The sequence below is a fragment of the Pan paniscus genome, chromosome 5 (assembly GCF_029289425.2).
Source record: "Pan paniscus chromosome 5, NHGRI_mPanPan1-v2.0_pri, whole genome shotgun sequence".
In the NCBI taxonomy this organism is placed as follows: Eukaryota; Metazoa; Chordata; class Mammalia; order Primates; family Hominidae; genus Pan; species Pan paniscus.
Genome location: NC_073254.2, coordinates 125387723 through 125402724, shown reverse-complemented (window position 1 = coordinate 125402724; position 15002 = coordinate 125387723). Strand labels below are relative to the sequence as shown.

At 39.7% G+C, this 15002-nt stretch overlaps 1 protein-coding gene across 1 annotated transcript in view; it reads left to right on the top strand.

The window, feature by feature from the left end:
- PREP (prolyl endopeptidase) overlaps positions 1 to 15002 on the top strand; it is a 128126-nt gene that overhangs the window by 22339 nt on the left and 90785 nt on the right. The window contains exons 3-6 of the mRNA XM_034962627.3: positions 3348 to 3481; positions 4613 to 4743; positions 7265 to 7474; positions 11809 to 11930. Of these exons, the coding sequence (XP_034818518.1) occupies positions 3348 to 3481; positions 4613 to 4743; positions 7265 to 7474; positions 11809 to 11930 (597 nt within the window). The remainder of the gene's footprint in view (positions 1 to 3347; positions 3482 to 4612; positions 4744 to 7264; positions 7475 to 11808; positions 11931 to 15002) is intronic.

Below are 15002 nucleotides of genomic sequence, written 5' to 3'. Positions count from 1 at the left end.
CAGCCTCTGACCCTTGGACCCACCGTAGGCCTAAGTGCAGCCTCATGCAAATCAGAAGGATCAGAGAAATGACATCTTCAGGGTACCCTCTTTAGAGAATCCCTCAGTGGAAGTGCAGGGGCCAGCCAAGACCCTCAGCATGCTGGGGTCTCGTGTGGAATCCTTCTTAGGGCTCTGACTAGAATGTTCTGGTGAGGCCCTCTGGGAAATAGCCAAAACTGCAAACTAACATGTGCTGTGCCCGTTTTCTCTGTTTCCACTCCCATTATAATGGTTGTTCCTGCCCCTTTTAGAGACCAGCCATTCCTCTTGGCCTTGTCTCTCACCTGAACCACTGTCCCAGCCTCCTAACTGGCCTGTCTGTCTCCGCTTTTGCTCCCCTATAGTCTGTTCTCTGTCCAAAGCACGGTAATCTTTCAAAAAGTAAATCTCCTTACCCAATCATGGCTTATTTGCACTTTGATGAGAGATCGAAACATCATATCTGCCCACCAGGTGCCGCCTGCTGTAGCTCATGTCTGGTCGTCTGGCCTCAGCTCATTCCCAGCCTCACTCACCTCCTTACTCTTCTTCACACCTGCCAAGTTATTCCCCCTGCCAGGACTCCCACACCTGCTGTTTCCTCTGCCCGAAACATTCTGCCCCACCTTGCATGGTTGCTCCCTCTCAGTCCTCAATTTGAAACCTCCTCAGAAGGGCTTTCGTGACCACCCTGTTAATTAGGTGCCCTCTTTCCCAGTGATTTTCAAGATCTGCAAGGAATGGCTGGTTTGTAAATTTCCAAACCATTTGTGGATTGAGGTTTTTCCAAACTATAATGAAGATGCCATAGTAATGTCAAATTGCCATAAAGGTTTTCAGCACTCACTCTTGTTTTCTGCACTCTTCTCATTGTGGGCTGGTAGCAAACAGTTCAGGCCAACACTGATCTGTAGTTGACACTGGGTATCAAGCAGCATTGCTCTGCTGATTACCCTGTGTATGTCCTTAGAACCAACCATTCTGCAACCCTCTGGCTTTTTGTGGGTGTGTCCCCAGTAGCATGAGCTCCGTGATGACAGGGATTTTAGCTTGGACTTGTCACTTATCCATCCATAATGCCACGATCAGTGTAAACACACATACAAGATTTGTGTTTGGTCCACGTGGATGCTTCAGCTCCCTGATGTTCCTACCCAGCACAGCCCAGTTCATGCAGAAGAAAATCATAGGAGGCCCAGATTGCGTCTTCCTTCTTTCCTGGGTGGATCTGCTTCATCTCCACATCCTTTTTCAGTCTCTGAGTGATTTTGCTAACTCACTGCATGACCTTAACCAGGGGACTTTAATACCACTTGCCTCCATCTCCATATCTGTGAAGTAGACATGGTGTTTTCTTCCACTGTAAAATGAAGTAGTGCTTTTGGACACACTTGGTGATCTCCAAAATGCTCCCCTGAGTGGTTTCTCAGATAGGCATTGATTTTATAACTAAAAAACAAAATCCAATTTCCTCCTTGATGTTTTTAATGAGGGAAAGTGCAGTCAGCAAACTTCCTGTAAAGGGCCACATAGTAAATATTTTAAATGTTGCAAGCCACATAAGTCTCTGTTGGTTTTTCCCCTCTAGCTCTTTGAAAATACAAAAACCATTCTGATCTCCAGAGCCACAGGAAAGCGGGCCAGGGCGAAGATTGCCAATCCCTAGTGATAGTTGGAATTGTATTTCTGTGGGACTCAGTAAATTTTATTTTCTGTTTAAATGAAATCAGAAATGTGACCTGTAACAGTTTTATTTTTCTTGAACTGGTCCTCTTGCAAAAATGTTAATTACTGTATTCATACTTTACATCCCTTGTCTCTTGTTTTTAAATGCATCGTAATCAATGAGCTTTGGAACAGTTTGTCTCACCACAAAATCATGGTTCTCCAGAGCGGGATTGGTGGTTTTTGTAGGGGAACCCAAAGCATTGTTGCACATTTGAAGACCATTGTGAGCTTGGATGGGCCCTTAGAGTTTGATGATGTATCCAAAAGTGAACTCTGATAATAATGCATTTTTCCCTGCCATTCAAAGTATATTATGGTCTTAATTTCCTGAAGTTTTTCCCTGATGATTTACTTATTTATAGACATCTGATGAAATCTTCTATTGAATTTAAAGCTGATACAATGTTCTTGTTTCATTTCTTGCTAATAGCCAGATGTGAATTACTAGTAGCCAAGTTTTTATGGTATTGTCAACTTTTTAACTGGTTAGTTACAAATAGGGTGTGCTTGGCTACAACTCATCTTTTGTAAAAGCCCCTTTTCCTGCCTTCACTACCAGTATTTCCTGACGGCCATCTCTTGCCTTTCTTATAAACCATGTTGCTGATATTCTTCTGCAATGCCACTTGTTTCAGGTGTTTTTTGTTTTTGTGTGTGTTTTAAGACAGTCTCCCTGTGTCGCCCGGGCTGGAGTGCAGTGGCACGATCTTGGCTCACTGCAACCTCTGCCTCCCGGATTCGAGCGATTTTTGTGCCTCAGCCACCCTGAGTAGCTGGAATTACAGGCACCCACCACCACGCCTGACAAATTTTTGTATTTTTAGTAGAGACAGGGTTTCGCCATGTTGGCCAGGGTGGTCTCGATCTTCTGGCCTCAAGTGATCCACCCGCCTCAGCCTTCCAAAGTGCTGGGATTACAGGCATGAGTCACTGCACCTGGCCTCCAGTGTTTTTTCAATGTTCTTTGGTTGCAAATTTTAGCAAAGTTCTCTGATTGAAATTAACATGGTAGTAGGTCTTAGAAAGCCAAAATCGATAAATAGCGCCTGGGTATCCCTAACTTTCTCTCTTTGACTCTGACTTCTCTTGGGATGGCCAGGTGCTGAATAAGAAGCCTGGAACCATGGCACTGTGTAAATGCAGATTATTGGCAGTGTGTGATCTGAGCTACAGTATAGTGTGTTTGTTAGGAGCGTGGATCTGGGAGCCAACTCTGCCATCTGCCACTTCCTAGCTGTATGATGTCGGGCAACTTTTTAACCACTCCAAACCTCAGTTTCCCCATCTGTAAAGTTGGCCTAATAAAAGGACCTTCTCCATAGGATTATTGTGAGTTCTAAATAAATTAATACTTGCTCTGTAAGCATTAGCTGAGTTAGTACCATGTAAGCATTGGTTGTTACTACATATTAATCAGTCACTTGGCAGGAGCTGGGCAGGTATGAAGAAGAGTAAGGAGGTGAGAGAGGCTGGTAATGAGAGAGAAGAGGCACTGGCCAAGAGACAAAGTGTGCTTTTTCTGATACATATTAGTGGAGAATATTTCACATGGAAAATTTTATATTTAACTTGCTTTGTCCATTTTAATTTCTCCACAGGCCTTTGTGGAGGCCCAGAATAAGATTACTGTGCCATTTCTTGAGCAGTGTCCCATCAGAGGTTTATACAAAGAGAGAATGACTGAACTATATGATTATCCCAAGTATAGTTGCCACTTCAAGAAAGGAAAACGGTGAGACTGCTTTTACTGAATTTCCTTTTTATTTTCAAAGTAAATGCTTTCTTAAATTGTAAAATACAAATTCCAGATAACATGTCCTTGTATAAGATTAATTCATTATAAGGAATTAATTTCTATGCCTGAATATGAGAGTAATATTTTTGATCTATTAGGTGTTGTCCAAATTGTTAAAATAATAGTTAAGAAATTTAGTAGAGATAGGTCATATAAAGAAATCTAGATTATAGGAAATTGTCGTCTTATCGGTAGTAATTGGTGAGATAGGATGATTCATAGACAGCAGTGGAGGGTTGTTTGCCTCCGAAGTTAATTATCTTTGATGTATACTACTTGGAAACATTTAATTCTGTGTTTTTCTTCTGTCAAAGAATGGTGAAATGGGTGAATTCACTTCTCTTGTTCCTGTCCCGTTAACACCCACTTACAGATGTTTTCTTGATCTTTCATTAAATCTCTTTGGAGCCACTATCACACATTTACTTTAGACTTTCTTCAGCCCTCTGCCATTCTTACAGAGATCGGCAACGTACAGTCTGCCTACCAAACCCTGGCTGCCTACCTATTTTTATAAATAAGGTCTGATTGGGACACAGCCATGCTTATCGGTTTACGTATTGTCCATAGCTGCTTTTGTGCTGCAGCTACAGGCCTGAGTATTATAGTGACAGACTGTATGGCTCACAGAGCTTGAAATATTTGCAGTCTTGCCCTTTACAGAGAAAGTGTACTGACCTTCCACCCTAGCAGCCTTGCTAGGGAAAAGAACCAGAATTTTATTTTAGAAAAGTCTGCTTTCTTCTTCATTTAAAAGAAAAAGTTACTGCTTTATTTGAATATCAATTTTTATTTTAACACATAAAATGGTCTTTATTTGCCTCTACTCGGCTAATGTGCAGGATTACAATACAGGATTTGAATATGGAAAGCAATTCTGTTAACAAGCCCTAGGTAGAGAGAAATGATGGGACCTTTCACCCAAGTCTCCACGTCCCTTTGATGGCCAGATTACAGTGGTACCTTTTTAGGTCTTTGGTTTTGTTTTGGTTTTTGCTTGTGTGTGTTTGGTTTTACTCCACAAATAGAAAACTCCACAGCTGAATAAAGACCATCTCTGTTCCCCAGGTATTTTTATTTTTACAATACAGGTTTGCAGAACCAGCGAGTATTATATGTACAGGATTCCTTAGAGGGTGAGGCCAGAGTATTCCTGGACCCCAACATACTGTCTGACGATGGCACAGTGGCACTCCGAGGTAAGTGCTACACAGAGAGGCCCGTGGAACTCCCAAGACCCTCACTTGGAGCTCTGAAGTTAATGCAGTTGCTTTACCTCTGAAATGCCAGGCAGGGTGTGGACCATATTGTGGAACAGATGCACATACAATATCAGGAAAGCTAATTTTTGCACAGTATATTTAGAATACATGAATAGTCACATTCCTCTTTTCCACTCTGATGGCATGAAGCAGAACTGGAAAATAATTAACACTGGACCCAAATTAGCTTCTAGGGCTTCTGGAATCTTGACATATCATCATCATTTCCTCCAACATCCCTGAGACCTACCTGTGATTAGAAAAAAATAAGTCGTCTTCTATAAGAAGTTTAAGCTGTACAAAGATTATTCCAACTATAAATATTAAACAGGAAAGAATGTTTATCAGATCAGTTTCCCTCTTGGGAAGGAGGCAATTAGAGTTTTAAAAATCTAGTTAATTGTCAACATGTTAGAATTACAAGTAAAAACACACAAATCTTGTAGAAATTGAACAGCTGGGTATCCTGTTCCCTGAAGATGGAGGTTTAAAGACTAAGTTTGTCCACAGTTGCTGTACATCTCCTACTTAACTCTGCCCCTAAGATAACCTCCTCCGTAGGCCATAGAGAAGATTATCCAAGGTTTCTGCAGTAAGCAGAGTTCTAGGGTAAGGAACTAAGTTATTCTCCAGTTCTGTATTTTAATAATTGTAAACTCTACAATGATAATGATGTTCTAGATGACGTTGGCTCAGCATTTCTCCTGTAGTACCTTCTGGTTTTATAGAAAAAACCATATGATTAGTTATGGCCCTCTAGAATTGAGAAATTGAGACATTGAAGTCCTCTGTAATCAATAAGATGGGAGTTATAGAGCCCCGTTCCATCAGACCTGTGCAAAGACCCTTTTTTATACAAACACTTCTAACCATGATCCAGTCATTCAGTGGTCCACCTTCCCCTCCCTCTGAATAGGCTGTGTATATAAACAATGATCCTTTATCGAACCAGTATCGAAAATAAGACATCAGCCAGCTCAGATTCTTCCATGAATCTGAGCTTGTAGTTTTCAGTGAATTTAATACACTGGTTCTGTTGAAGTAACATATCCCATATAGGAATTCATTTAGTTTCCACAAGGATCTATCTTGCAGCCCATCCAGAGGGACAGGGTCTTAACTCCCACCCTGATAATGCATTCTTCTAGTGACTTCTTTATGGAATGTTTGCTATGGACAAAGCCTTGATGGGCGAGAAGCTAAATTAGGCATGAGACCTGCCTCAAACAGTCATTGAGTTTTCTAAGAGTGGTATTATAGGGAAGTTATCACAAAAGGAGTAAACATTCAGATTATTTTTGTAGTATATGATTTTTAAACATACTTTTCAAATCAAAATGTTTTATTTAAATTTTTCTGAAAATTTTCTGAGAGATATATATATATATATATATAAACAATTCAAACACTCCAGTGCTATGTAGAATAAAAGGTGAATATGTTTCTTTTTCCTATCACCTTCTAGACTCTTTTCTGCATTTACATACATATGAGCCTAGATACTTTATAGGACCTACAATGGTTAATGAGTAGGTTCTGTGAAATTTTAAACCAATGAAATTCCACGTAAAAGAATAGGAAACCTCTAATAATAGTTGAGCTTCTTAAAATTTTCATTCCCCAATAACGTTTAGCAAACAGCCTAAGAGGAAATCTCTGGTGTCAGAGTCTCCAATAGGAGGTGTTGTATTGAATGCTTTACATACTTCATAATTTAAAAAGCTAATATGAAACACAAGTATTTGCCAGGAAACATTCCATAGTGATTAGAACATTCCGCCAGGGCCCTAAAGGACTGTGCATGGCACGACAGTCTATAGACATGTTGCTTTTCCTTTCACAATTTCTTGTGGAATGTGCACTCCGGGCGCCTTCACTGCAAACCCTCAGGCTTTATTTACCTAGACCTGTAATGGTCAGACAGTGTGGACATTAATCCTTGTGCACAGGTAATGCTCCAAAAATGAGGCTGTAACAAGGGATTTTAGATAATTTGGAATCAATCCCCCAAATTACCTAATGACTACAATTTAGTTCTATTAGATGGTATGTGTCATAATTCAGTCATTACTCTAAAAGCAGTTTCCTTTTTCTCCTTATTCCCTTTAGAGTATAAATAAAATATGACAGAAGTCCCAGATGAGCTCTGCTTTTAACTGAACTGCCTATTGCATTATAAAAATTTCAAAATGAAAGCATTTTAGTAGGCATATAATCTAATATTTCATTTTATAGACAAATTAAGACCTGGAGAGGTTAGGAAGCTTGTCTAAGGTTATAAGGGTAATTCCTGTAAAACTTGGGCTGAGCCCCCAGGATTCCTCACTACCAGATTCCTATTCCTTTTGTTGCCACATTTTACCTCCGTGTTATGAAAGAGAGCTTTGTTAGATGGCATAGAGAACCGTGGAGTTGTGTTCCGTGTTTGTCACTGGATGATTTCTCCTGTGTCCCATAGGTTACGCGTTCAGCGAAGATGGTGAATATTTTGCCTATGGTCTGAGTGCCAGTGGCTCAGACTGGGTGACAATCAAGTTCATGAAAGTTGATGGTGCCAAAGAGCTTCCAGATGTGCTTGAAAGAGTCAAGTTCAGCTGTATGGCCTGGAGCCATGATGGGAAGGGAATGTTCTACAACTCATACCCTCAACAGGATGGAAAAAGTGATGGTGAGTGAAGACTTCAGATGAAGCACATTTTTCACAAAATGAAGTGTGACTTCAAGTGACTGAAAAGAGATGCTGAACCCTACATAGAGGTTGTGTGGTCCAGAACCATGTTTCCTCAAAGGATGTTGTATCAGTTGGCTTTGCTGTGTAATAGACCCCACCAAAATGTAGTAGCTTAGAATAATAAACATTTGTTTTTGCTATGAGCCTATGGGTTGGCCAGGTAGTTCTTCTGGCCTTGGCTGAGTTCTAACATGTATCTGTGGTCAGCTGCAGGTTAGTTGGTTCATCTTGGCTTGGCTCTTTTACATTTCTGGGGCCTCAGCTGGGACGACTAGCAGACTAGCCTGGGTTTGCTCACATGGCAACTCAGTAGAATTGCAAGACGGGGAGCTGAATGACACAGCCTTCTTAATGCCTAGGCTTGCTCCTGGCACGTCAGCTTTGCTGCATTCTGTTGGCTAAAGCAAGCCAGAGGGCCAGCCCCTTTTCAATGGGTGGAGAAATAGATACAGGGAACTGCGGAAAAATGAGATCATTATTACAATCAATCAGTCTCTTATAGATGTGTTGTATCTCCTAAGGAGATTATGGAGAAGGTGAATTTTTAAACCGAACCAAACTATTTGATTATGTTGAGTGATTATAAAACTTTACTACTGCAGTAATCGCATATTCTCCTCTGATCAGAAGTTATAGGTCACCTGTTGGTTGCCATTTATCTTGATACTTTTCTCCTTGTTACTTTCTGGACACACCTTTATTGTTCTTCTCTTTAATTGCACAAAGATCCTGTTGTGTTCAAGGGGTTCCTCCCTCTTTGCTCCTTCACTTCTAAATTTTCCCAGGCAGGAAGGGCTATGTACCTTGTACCTTACTGGTACAATGTGTCATTTTCTTCCTTTTGCTACCCCACATTTCAACGTGGTATGTAGCATTTTCTTGTTATGTTGGTTGATCTTTACAGGTAAGTTTTACAATCCCTGTGTTAGAGATTAGGAGCTTGGGCACAGAGGCTCAGTAATTTGCTGGAGGGCTGGGATCTGGCAAGAAACACAGCTACTCCAGTGCTTTCTGCTGTACCTGTTGTCCCCTTATCATGACTTGTTGTATCTTTGTCATCTTTAAATATCCTTGCTTTCTTTTCTGTTTTTTTTTCCCCCCCACAATTGAATTGAGAATAAGGCTACAGTGTTTTTCATCTCTTGGCTATGTTTAGCTTTTTCTGCCTTTTGATTAGGCTACATCAAGACCTTTTTTATAAATTCACCAATGAATTACAAGATGAGCTAAAAGTAGGTTTTTTATTCAAGGATGTTGGCTAAAGAAAGATGTCTGCGCTCTGGAAACGAAATTAGCTGCTTGTGTTAAGAGTGCCCCAGAGTTAGAAAATGTTAGTTATTTCCACCTTCTGGGAAACTAAAAAAGTATAACTGGCCAATTCATGTTAGAGAACGTTATTACATTAACTTGTAAAAAACAAAAGTTATTATTTACCATCAGCTTTCAGTGGCACAAAATAATAATAATTAGTAATTGTGATAGATATAAGAAAGCCAACATCTCAGTAGCCTCTCAGACTGTGATGGGAGCCTTACAAATGAAGCTAAGCAATTCCTACCATGTGCTTCTTACCAGTGTCCCTGAAAGCTCAATGACAATCACTTAAGTGCCATGAAGCTTTTTTTACATTCTGGTATTATCTTACGTTTTTCCCTCCCTTGCCCTGAAAGCTTGGTACGTCATCATAATGAAAAAAAGAAGTTCAGCCTCAAAGAAGGCTCCAAAATCAGCAAATATGAGTTAATTACTTTCAGTTTGATATTCAACTGATGCTTAACCTTTTTTTTTTTTTTTTTTGAGATGGAGTCTCACTGTGTCACCCAGGCTGGAGTGCAGTGGCGTGATCTCAGCTCACTGCAACCTCTACCTCCTGGGTTCAAGTGATTCTCCTGCCTCAGCCTCCCAAGTAACTGGGACTAGTTAGCGCCATGCCCAGCTAAATTTTTTTTGTATTTTTAGTAGAGATGGGGTTTCACCATATTGGCCATGCTGGTCTTGAACTCCTGACCTTGTGATCCTCCCACCTCGGCCTCCCAAAGTGCTGGGATTATAGGCGTGAGCCACCACGCCTGGCCGATACTTAACTTTTTAAAAAGTAAAGTTTAGTTTTTAGAACAGTTTTAAGTTAACAGCAAAATTGAGAAGAAAATACAGAGACTTCTCATGTGCCTCCTGCCCCCACATATTCATTTTACCTCTCTTATTATGAACATCCCCCACCAGAGTGGTACATTTGTTTTTCATTGGTAAATCTACATTGACACATCATTATCACCCAAGTTCATAGTTTACTTTAGGGTTTGATTTTGGTGTTGTACATTCTGAAGGTCTGAACAAATGTATAGTGACATGTATCCAGTGTTGTAGTATCATACAGAGTAGTTTCCCTGGCCCTAAAAATCCTTTGTCTTCTAACAATTCATTCCTTTCTCACCCCAATCTTTGGCAGTCACTGATCTTTTTACTGTCTTTATAGTTTTGTCTTTTCCAGAACATCCTGTAGTTGGATTTAGACAGTATGTAGCCTTTTCAGATTGGCTTTTTTCGCTTACTGATAATACATTTAAGTTCCCTACATGCCTTTTCACAGCTTGATGGCTCATTTCTTTTTAGTGTTAAATAGTCATTGTTTGAATGTGCCACAGTGTATCCGTTCACCTACTGAAAGAATGCTCAGTTGCTTCCAAGTTTTAGCACTTATGAATAAAACTTCTGTAAAAAATCTGTATGCAGGTCTTTGTTTGGACACAAGTTTTCAACTCCTTTGGGTAAAGGAGCATGACTGTGGGATCATGTGGTTAAGAGTCTGTTCAGTTTTATAAGAATCCTCCAAAACTCTTCCAGAGTGGCTACACCATTTCGCATTCCTGCCAGCAATGAATGAGAGTTCCTCTTGTTCCACAACGTGGACAGCATTTGGTGCTATCAGGGTTCTGAATTCTGGCCATTCTTACAGGTGTATAGTTATATCTGAATTTTTTTTTTTTTTTTTTTTTTTTTTTTGAGATGGAGTCTCACTCTGTCTGGGACTAGTTAGCGCCACGCCCAGCTAATTTTTTTTTTGTATTTTTATAAATACCCAGGCTGGAGCACAGTGGCGTAATCTCAGCTCACGGCATCTTCTGTCTCCCGGGTTCAAACAATTCTTGTATCTCAGACTCCCAAGTAGCTGGGACTACAGGTGCATGCCACCCCACCCGGCTAATTTTTGTATTTTTAGTAGAGACGGGATTTCACCATGTTGGTCAGGCTGGTCTCGAACTCCTGACCTCAGGTGATCCACCTGCCTCGGCCTCCCAAAGTGCTGGGATTACAGGTGTGAGCCACCACGCCCGGCCATATCTGATTGTTTTAATTTGGATTTCCCTAATGATATATAATGTGGAGCATCTTTCCATATGATTATTTGCCATCTGTGTATCTTTGGTCAGATGTTTGTCAAGGCCTTTGGCCTAGTTTTTAATCATTTTTTTGTTTGTTTGTTTGTTTTATTGCTGAGTTCTTTGTATATTTAGGAATTTTATAGTTTTATGTTTTACATTCAGGTCTGTGATCCATTTTGAGTTAATTTCTCTAAAGGGTGTAAGATCTTGTCTGGATTCATATTTTTGCCTGTGGATGTCTGGTTGTCCCAGCACCTTTTTTTAAAAAGGCTACTAGGCTCTCTTTCCTGTTCCATTGATCTATTTGTCCGTTGTTTTGCTAATACCATATTATCTTGATCACTGTAGCTTTATAATAAATCTTGAGGTTAGGTGCCAGTCCTCCAACTTTGTTCTCCTTCTGTATTGTGTTGGCTAGTCAGTATATTTTGCCTTTGCATGTGAACTTTAGAATCAGTTTGTCAATCCACAAAATATGTTTCTGGGATTTTGTTTGGGATTTCATTAAATCTGTAGACAAAAATGGGAAGAACTGATATCTTGACAATATTGAGTCTTCTTATCCATGAACATGGACTAGCTCTTCATTTATTTAGTTCTTCTACTTCTTTCATCAGAATTTTGCAGTTTTCCTTAGATAGATCTTACACATATTTTGTTAGATTTATACCTAAATATTTCATTTTTGGAGGTGCTAATATATTGTTTCTAATTTCAAAATCTACTTGTTCGTTGCTAATATATAGGAAAGTAATTGATTTCTGTATGTTAACCTTGTATCCTGCAGCCAGCTACTTGTTAAATGTGTCTAGCATTCTGCAATATGGGTGGAATTGATTTTCTTAAAATTATCAAGTACATTTCAGTGTACATTTTTAACTCCTTCAGGCACAGAGACATCCACCAATCTCCACCAAAAGCTCTACTACCATGTCTTGGGAACCGATCAGTCAGAAGATATTTTGTGTGCTGAGTTTCCTGATGAACCTAAATGGATGGGTGGAGCTGAGGTATTGTACAGCTGTGAAATTTTACTCCCAAAGACTGTGTTTCATGGATGTGTGTATAAATATTCTTATTATGTGGTGACCTTTATGGATGGCAGAAGTCCCATGAGTGAATATTCTTTTGTTAAAAATATTGGTATTCAGATTGACTCTTAATAATGGAGGTGATAAACCTTTAACTGCAATCTCAACCTATTACTGTTAATATTAAAAGTAATACTTTGAGGGTAAAAAAGTAATTTTACTTCTAGTAAAAACTATAAAAGTACCTAGTAAGGTAAAACATGAACCTTTCAAAACTCAGAATCCTGCCTCTCAGAGGTGAGTGTGGTAGCCTTCCACAAATTTTCTTTGTACATACAAGTGAGAATATGGGGGAAAGAGAGTGTGTCTTTCCCTTTTTTATACAACTGTGCTCTTTTCATGCATATTGTTCACTTGTTTTTACATTAAAATGAGTGTCTTTTAGACATTTTCTCATCAATATTCATATATTCCTTGGGGGTCTTGACAGGGACCAACCTCTTGAAGTGATAGGTTTTTAAGTTACTGGCCTAGAATTTAGTATGTATTTTGAGAATCAGCTGTGAAGAAACTTAGGGGTACTTGGAGTAAAATTTTGACTCTGGTTAGTTCATTCCTGTGTACTAAGAAATACTTCTTGTTAGAGAAGCATTCTGAATATGTTTTAATATGGGTGGGATGTTATTCCATTTTTAGTGGGAATGAGGAATGTACTACAAACTTTTTAGCTCATTGAGACACCTCTTCAGTTGAAAAACAATTAGCAGTTTGTTAGGAAAGGGACATTTTCAATTTTAACTTACGTTCCTCTGTCTACTTCGTTGGGGGACAAAACAGGAATCTATGGTATTTTATTCCATGGGAATTGATCTTCTGTATTCCAAATTGTCCTTTTATTTATTTGGGTTTTCTAGACCAGGGGTTAGTAAAAAAAACTGCTGCCACTGGGCTGGATCTGGCCTGCTGCCTGTTTTTGTAAATGGAGTTTTTTTGTGGCACAACCACACCCATTTTCACCTGCTTTCAAATTAGAACTGCAGAGTTGAGTAATTGCCACAGAAGTCTGTATGGCTCACAAAGCTGAAAATATGGACTATCTAGACCTTTATAGAAAAAGTTTGCCAGATTTTAGTAGAATGTGTTAAAAATAAATTTATAGGACATTTTGTTACCCTAAAATTTGTCCGTTTTTCATGCCTTTTCTTTCCCATCTAACTTCCCACTCTACCAGCTTTTCTTGTGCAGTTGCTATTGTTGTTTTTCTCACGTATTTGTTTTTAATGGCTTTTCTGAGATCTATTTGGAGATTGTTTCTGCCAAGTTTTCTATCTACTACATCTTCTCCTCATACATAAGGCTTCTGCGTACCATATATATGAAATAATATACATTTTTTACCTTCATCTGAGTGAAATAGTATTAAGATAAATATGCTACCAAAATATTATATGATATATAATCTCATAAAATTGACCATTATAACCATTTTTAAGTGTACAACTTACAAATTGTACTTAAGTGAAGTGTACTTTAAGTGAACTTACAAGTTCAGTGGCATTAAGTTCATTGACATTGTCGTACAACCGTTATCATCAATCCTCAGAACTTTTTCATTTTGCAAAGTGGAAACTCCACCCTGTGAACAATAACTCTTCATTTCCCCCACCCCTCTCCACCCACCACTGCCATCACCTGGCAGCCACCATTCTACTGTCTGTCCCTTTGTATTTGACTGCTCTGGGTACTTCATACACATGTCATCTTACAGTATTTGTCTTTTTGTGACTGGCTTCATTTAGCGTAACATCTTCAAGCTTCAGCCATCTTGTAGCGTGTGTCGGTTTCCCTCCTTTTTAACGCTGAACAATATTCCATGTGTGTGTGTGCCACAGTTTATTTATCCATTCATCCCTGGGCACTTGGGTCGCTTTCCACAGCATTGTTATGAGTAATGCTGCTGTGAGCAGCTAGTGTTTACAAATAGAGTGGAAATATATCACATGCATTAAACATATGTATAGTCACTTCTGCTAGCTAGGCAAATAAAAAGAAAAGCAAATTTAAATAGTTCAGATGATCCTTCTACCATTCTTTCAATAGATGTACACTCTGCGTAACTCATCTGATATAATCTTTACTACAGTCTGAGAAGGAAGGAATGCATAAAGAAAATAAAATACCTACTAGGGTAATTATCTTGCAAGTCCATGCTGGAACTGCCTGCTGGGTCTGTTAGGGCCACAGCCTGTATCTTCTCAACCACTATGTACACTGTTTCCCTGATCAAGAGGAAAGGGCACACAAAAATTGAGTAATGACTTTATTTATGTTTTATTTATTTATTTATTTATTTTTGAGATGGAGTCTCGCTCTGTCGCCCAGGCTAGAGTGTGGTGGCTCAGTCTCGGCTCACTCCAACCTCCGCCTCCCGGGTTCAAGCGATTTTCCTGCCTCACCCTCCTGAGTAGCTGGGATTACACAGGCATGGACCACCACACCGGGATAATTTTTGTATTTTTAGTGGAGACAGGGTTTCACCATGTTGGCCAGGCTGGTCTCAAACTCCTGACCTCAGGTCATCCGCCGGCCCCAGCCTCCCAAAGTGCTGGGATTATAGGCGTGAGCCACCATGCCCAGCCTAAGAGTAATGACTTTAAAGAATAGCAATAAATAAAGGGATGCATCTCTACTGCACAGAAGTAATAAATGAAGTTGTTTAAAAAAAAAAAAAACTAAAGGAACAATATAAAGTGAGTCCTTTATATTTGATCTTTATTGGATCAGGGCCCTATTTAGTGAATTACGCAGAGGAAGTCTGTAAGAAAACTCGTGGGCTCCGTAAACAAGAAGTGGGCGTAGACTTCCCTCAAGCAGTGTTCCAGAACTTGGGTGGTCTTGTTGTGACTGGTGTCATCCCACCAGTTACCATGGCTGGTCAGGCAGGTCTGGCTGGCTAGGTAAGTGCTCCTTCCTTCCTCCTTTCCCAACCCAGCTGTATGTGATCTGAGCAAAAGGACCATCTTGCTACATGGAGGAGTACTCTTGTCACTT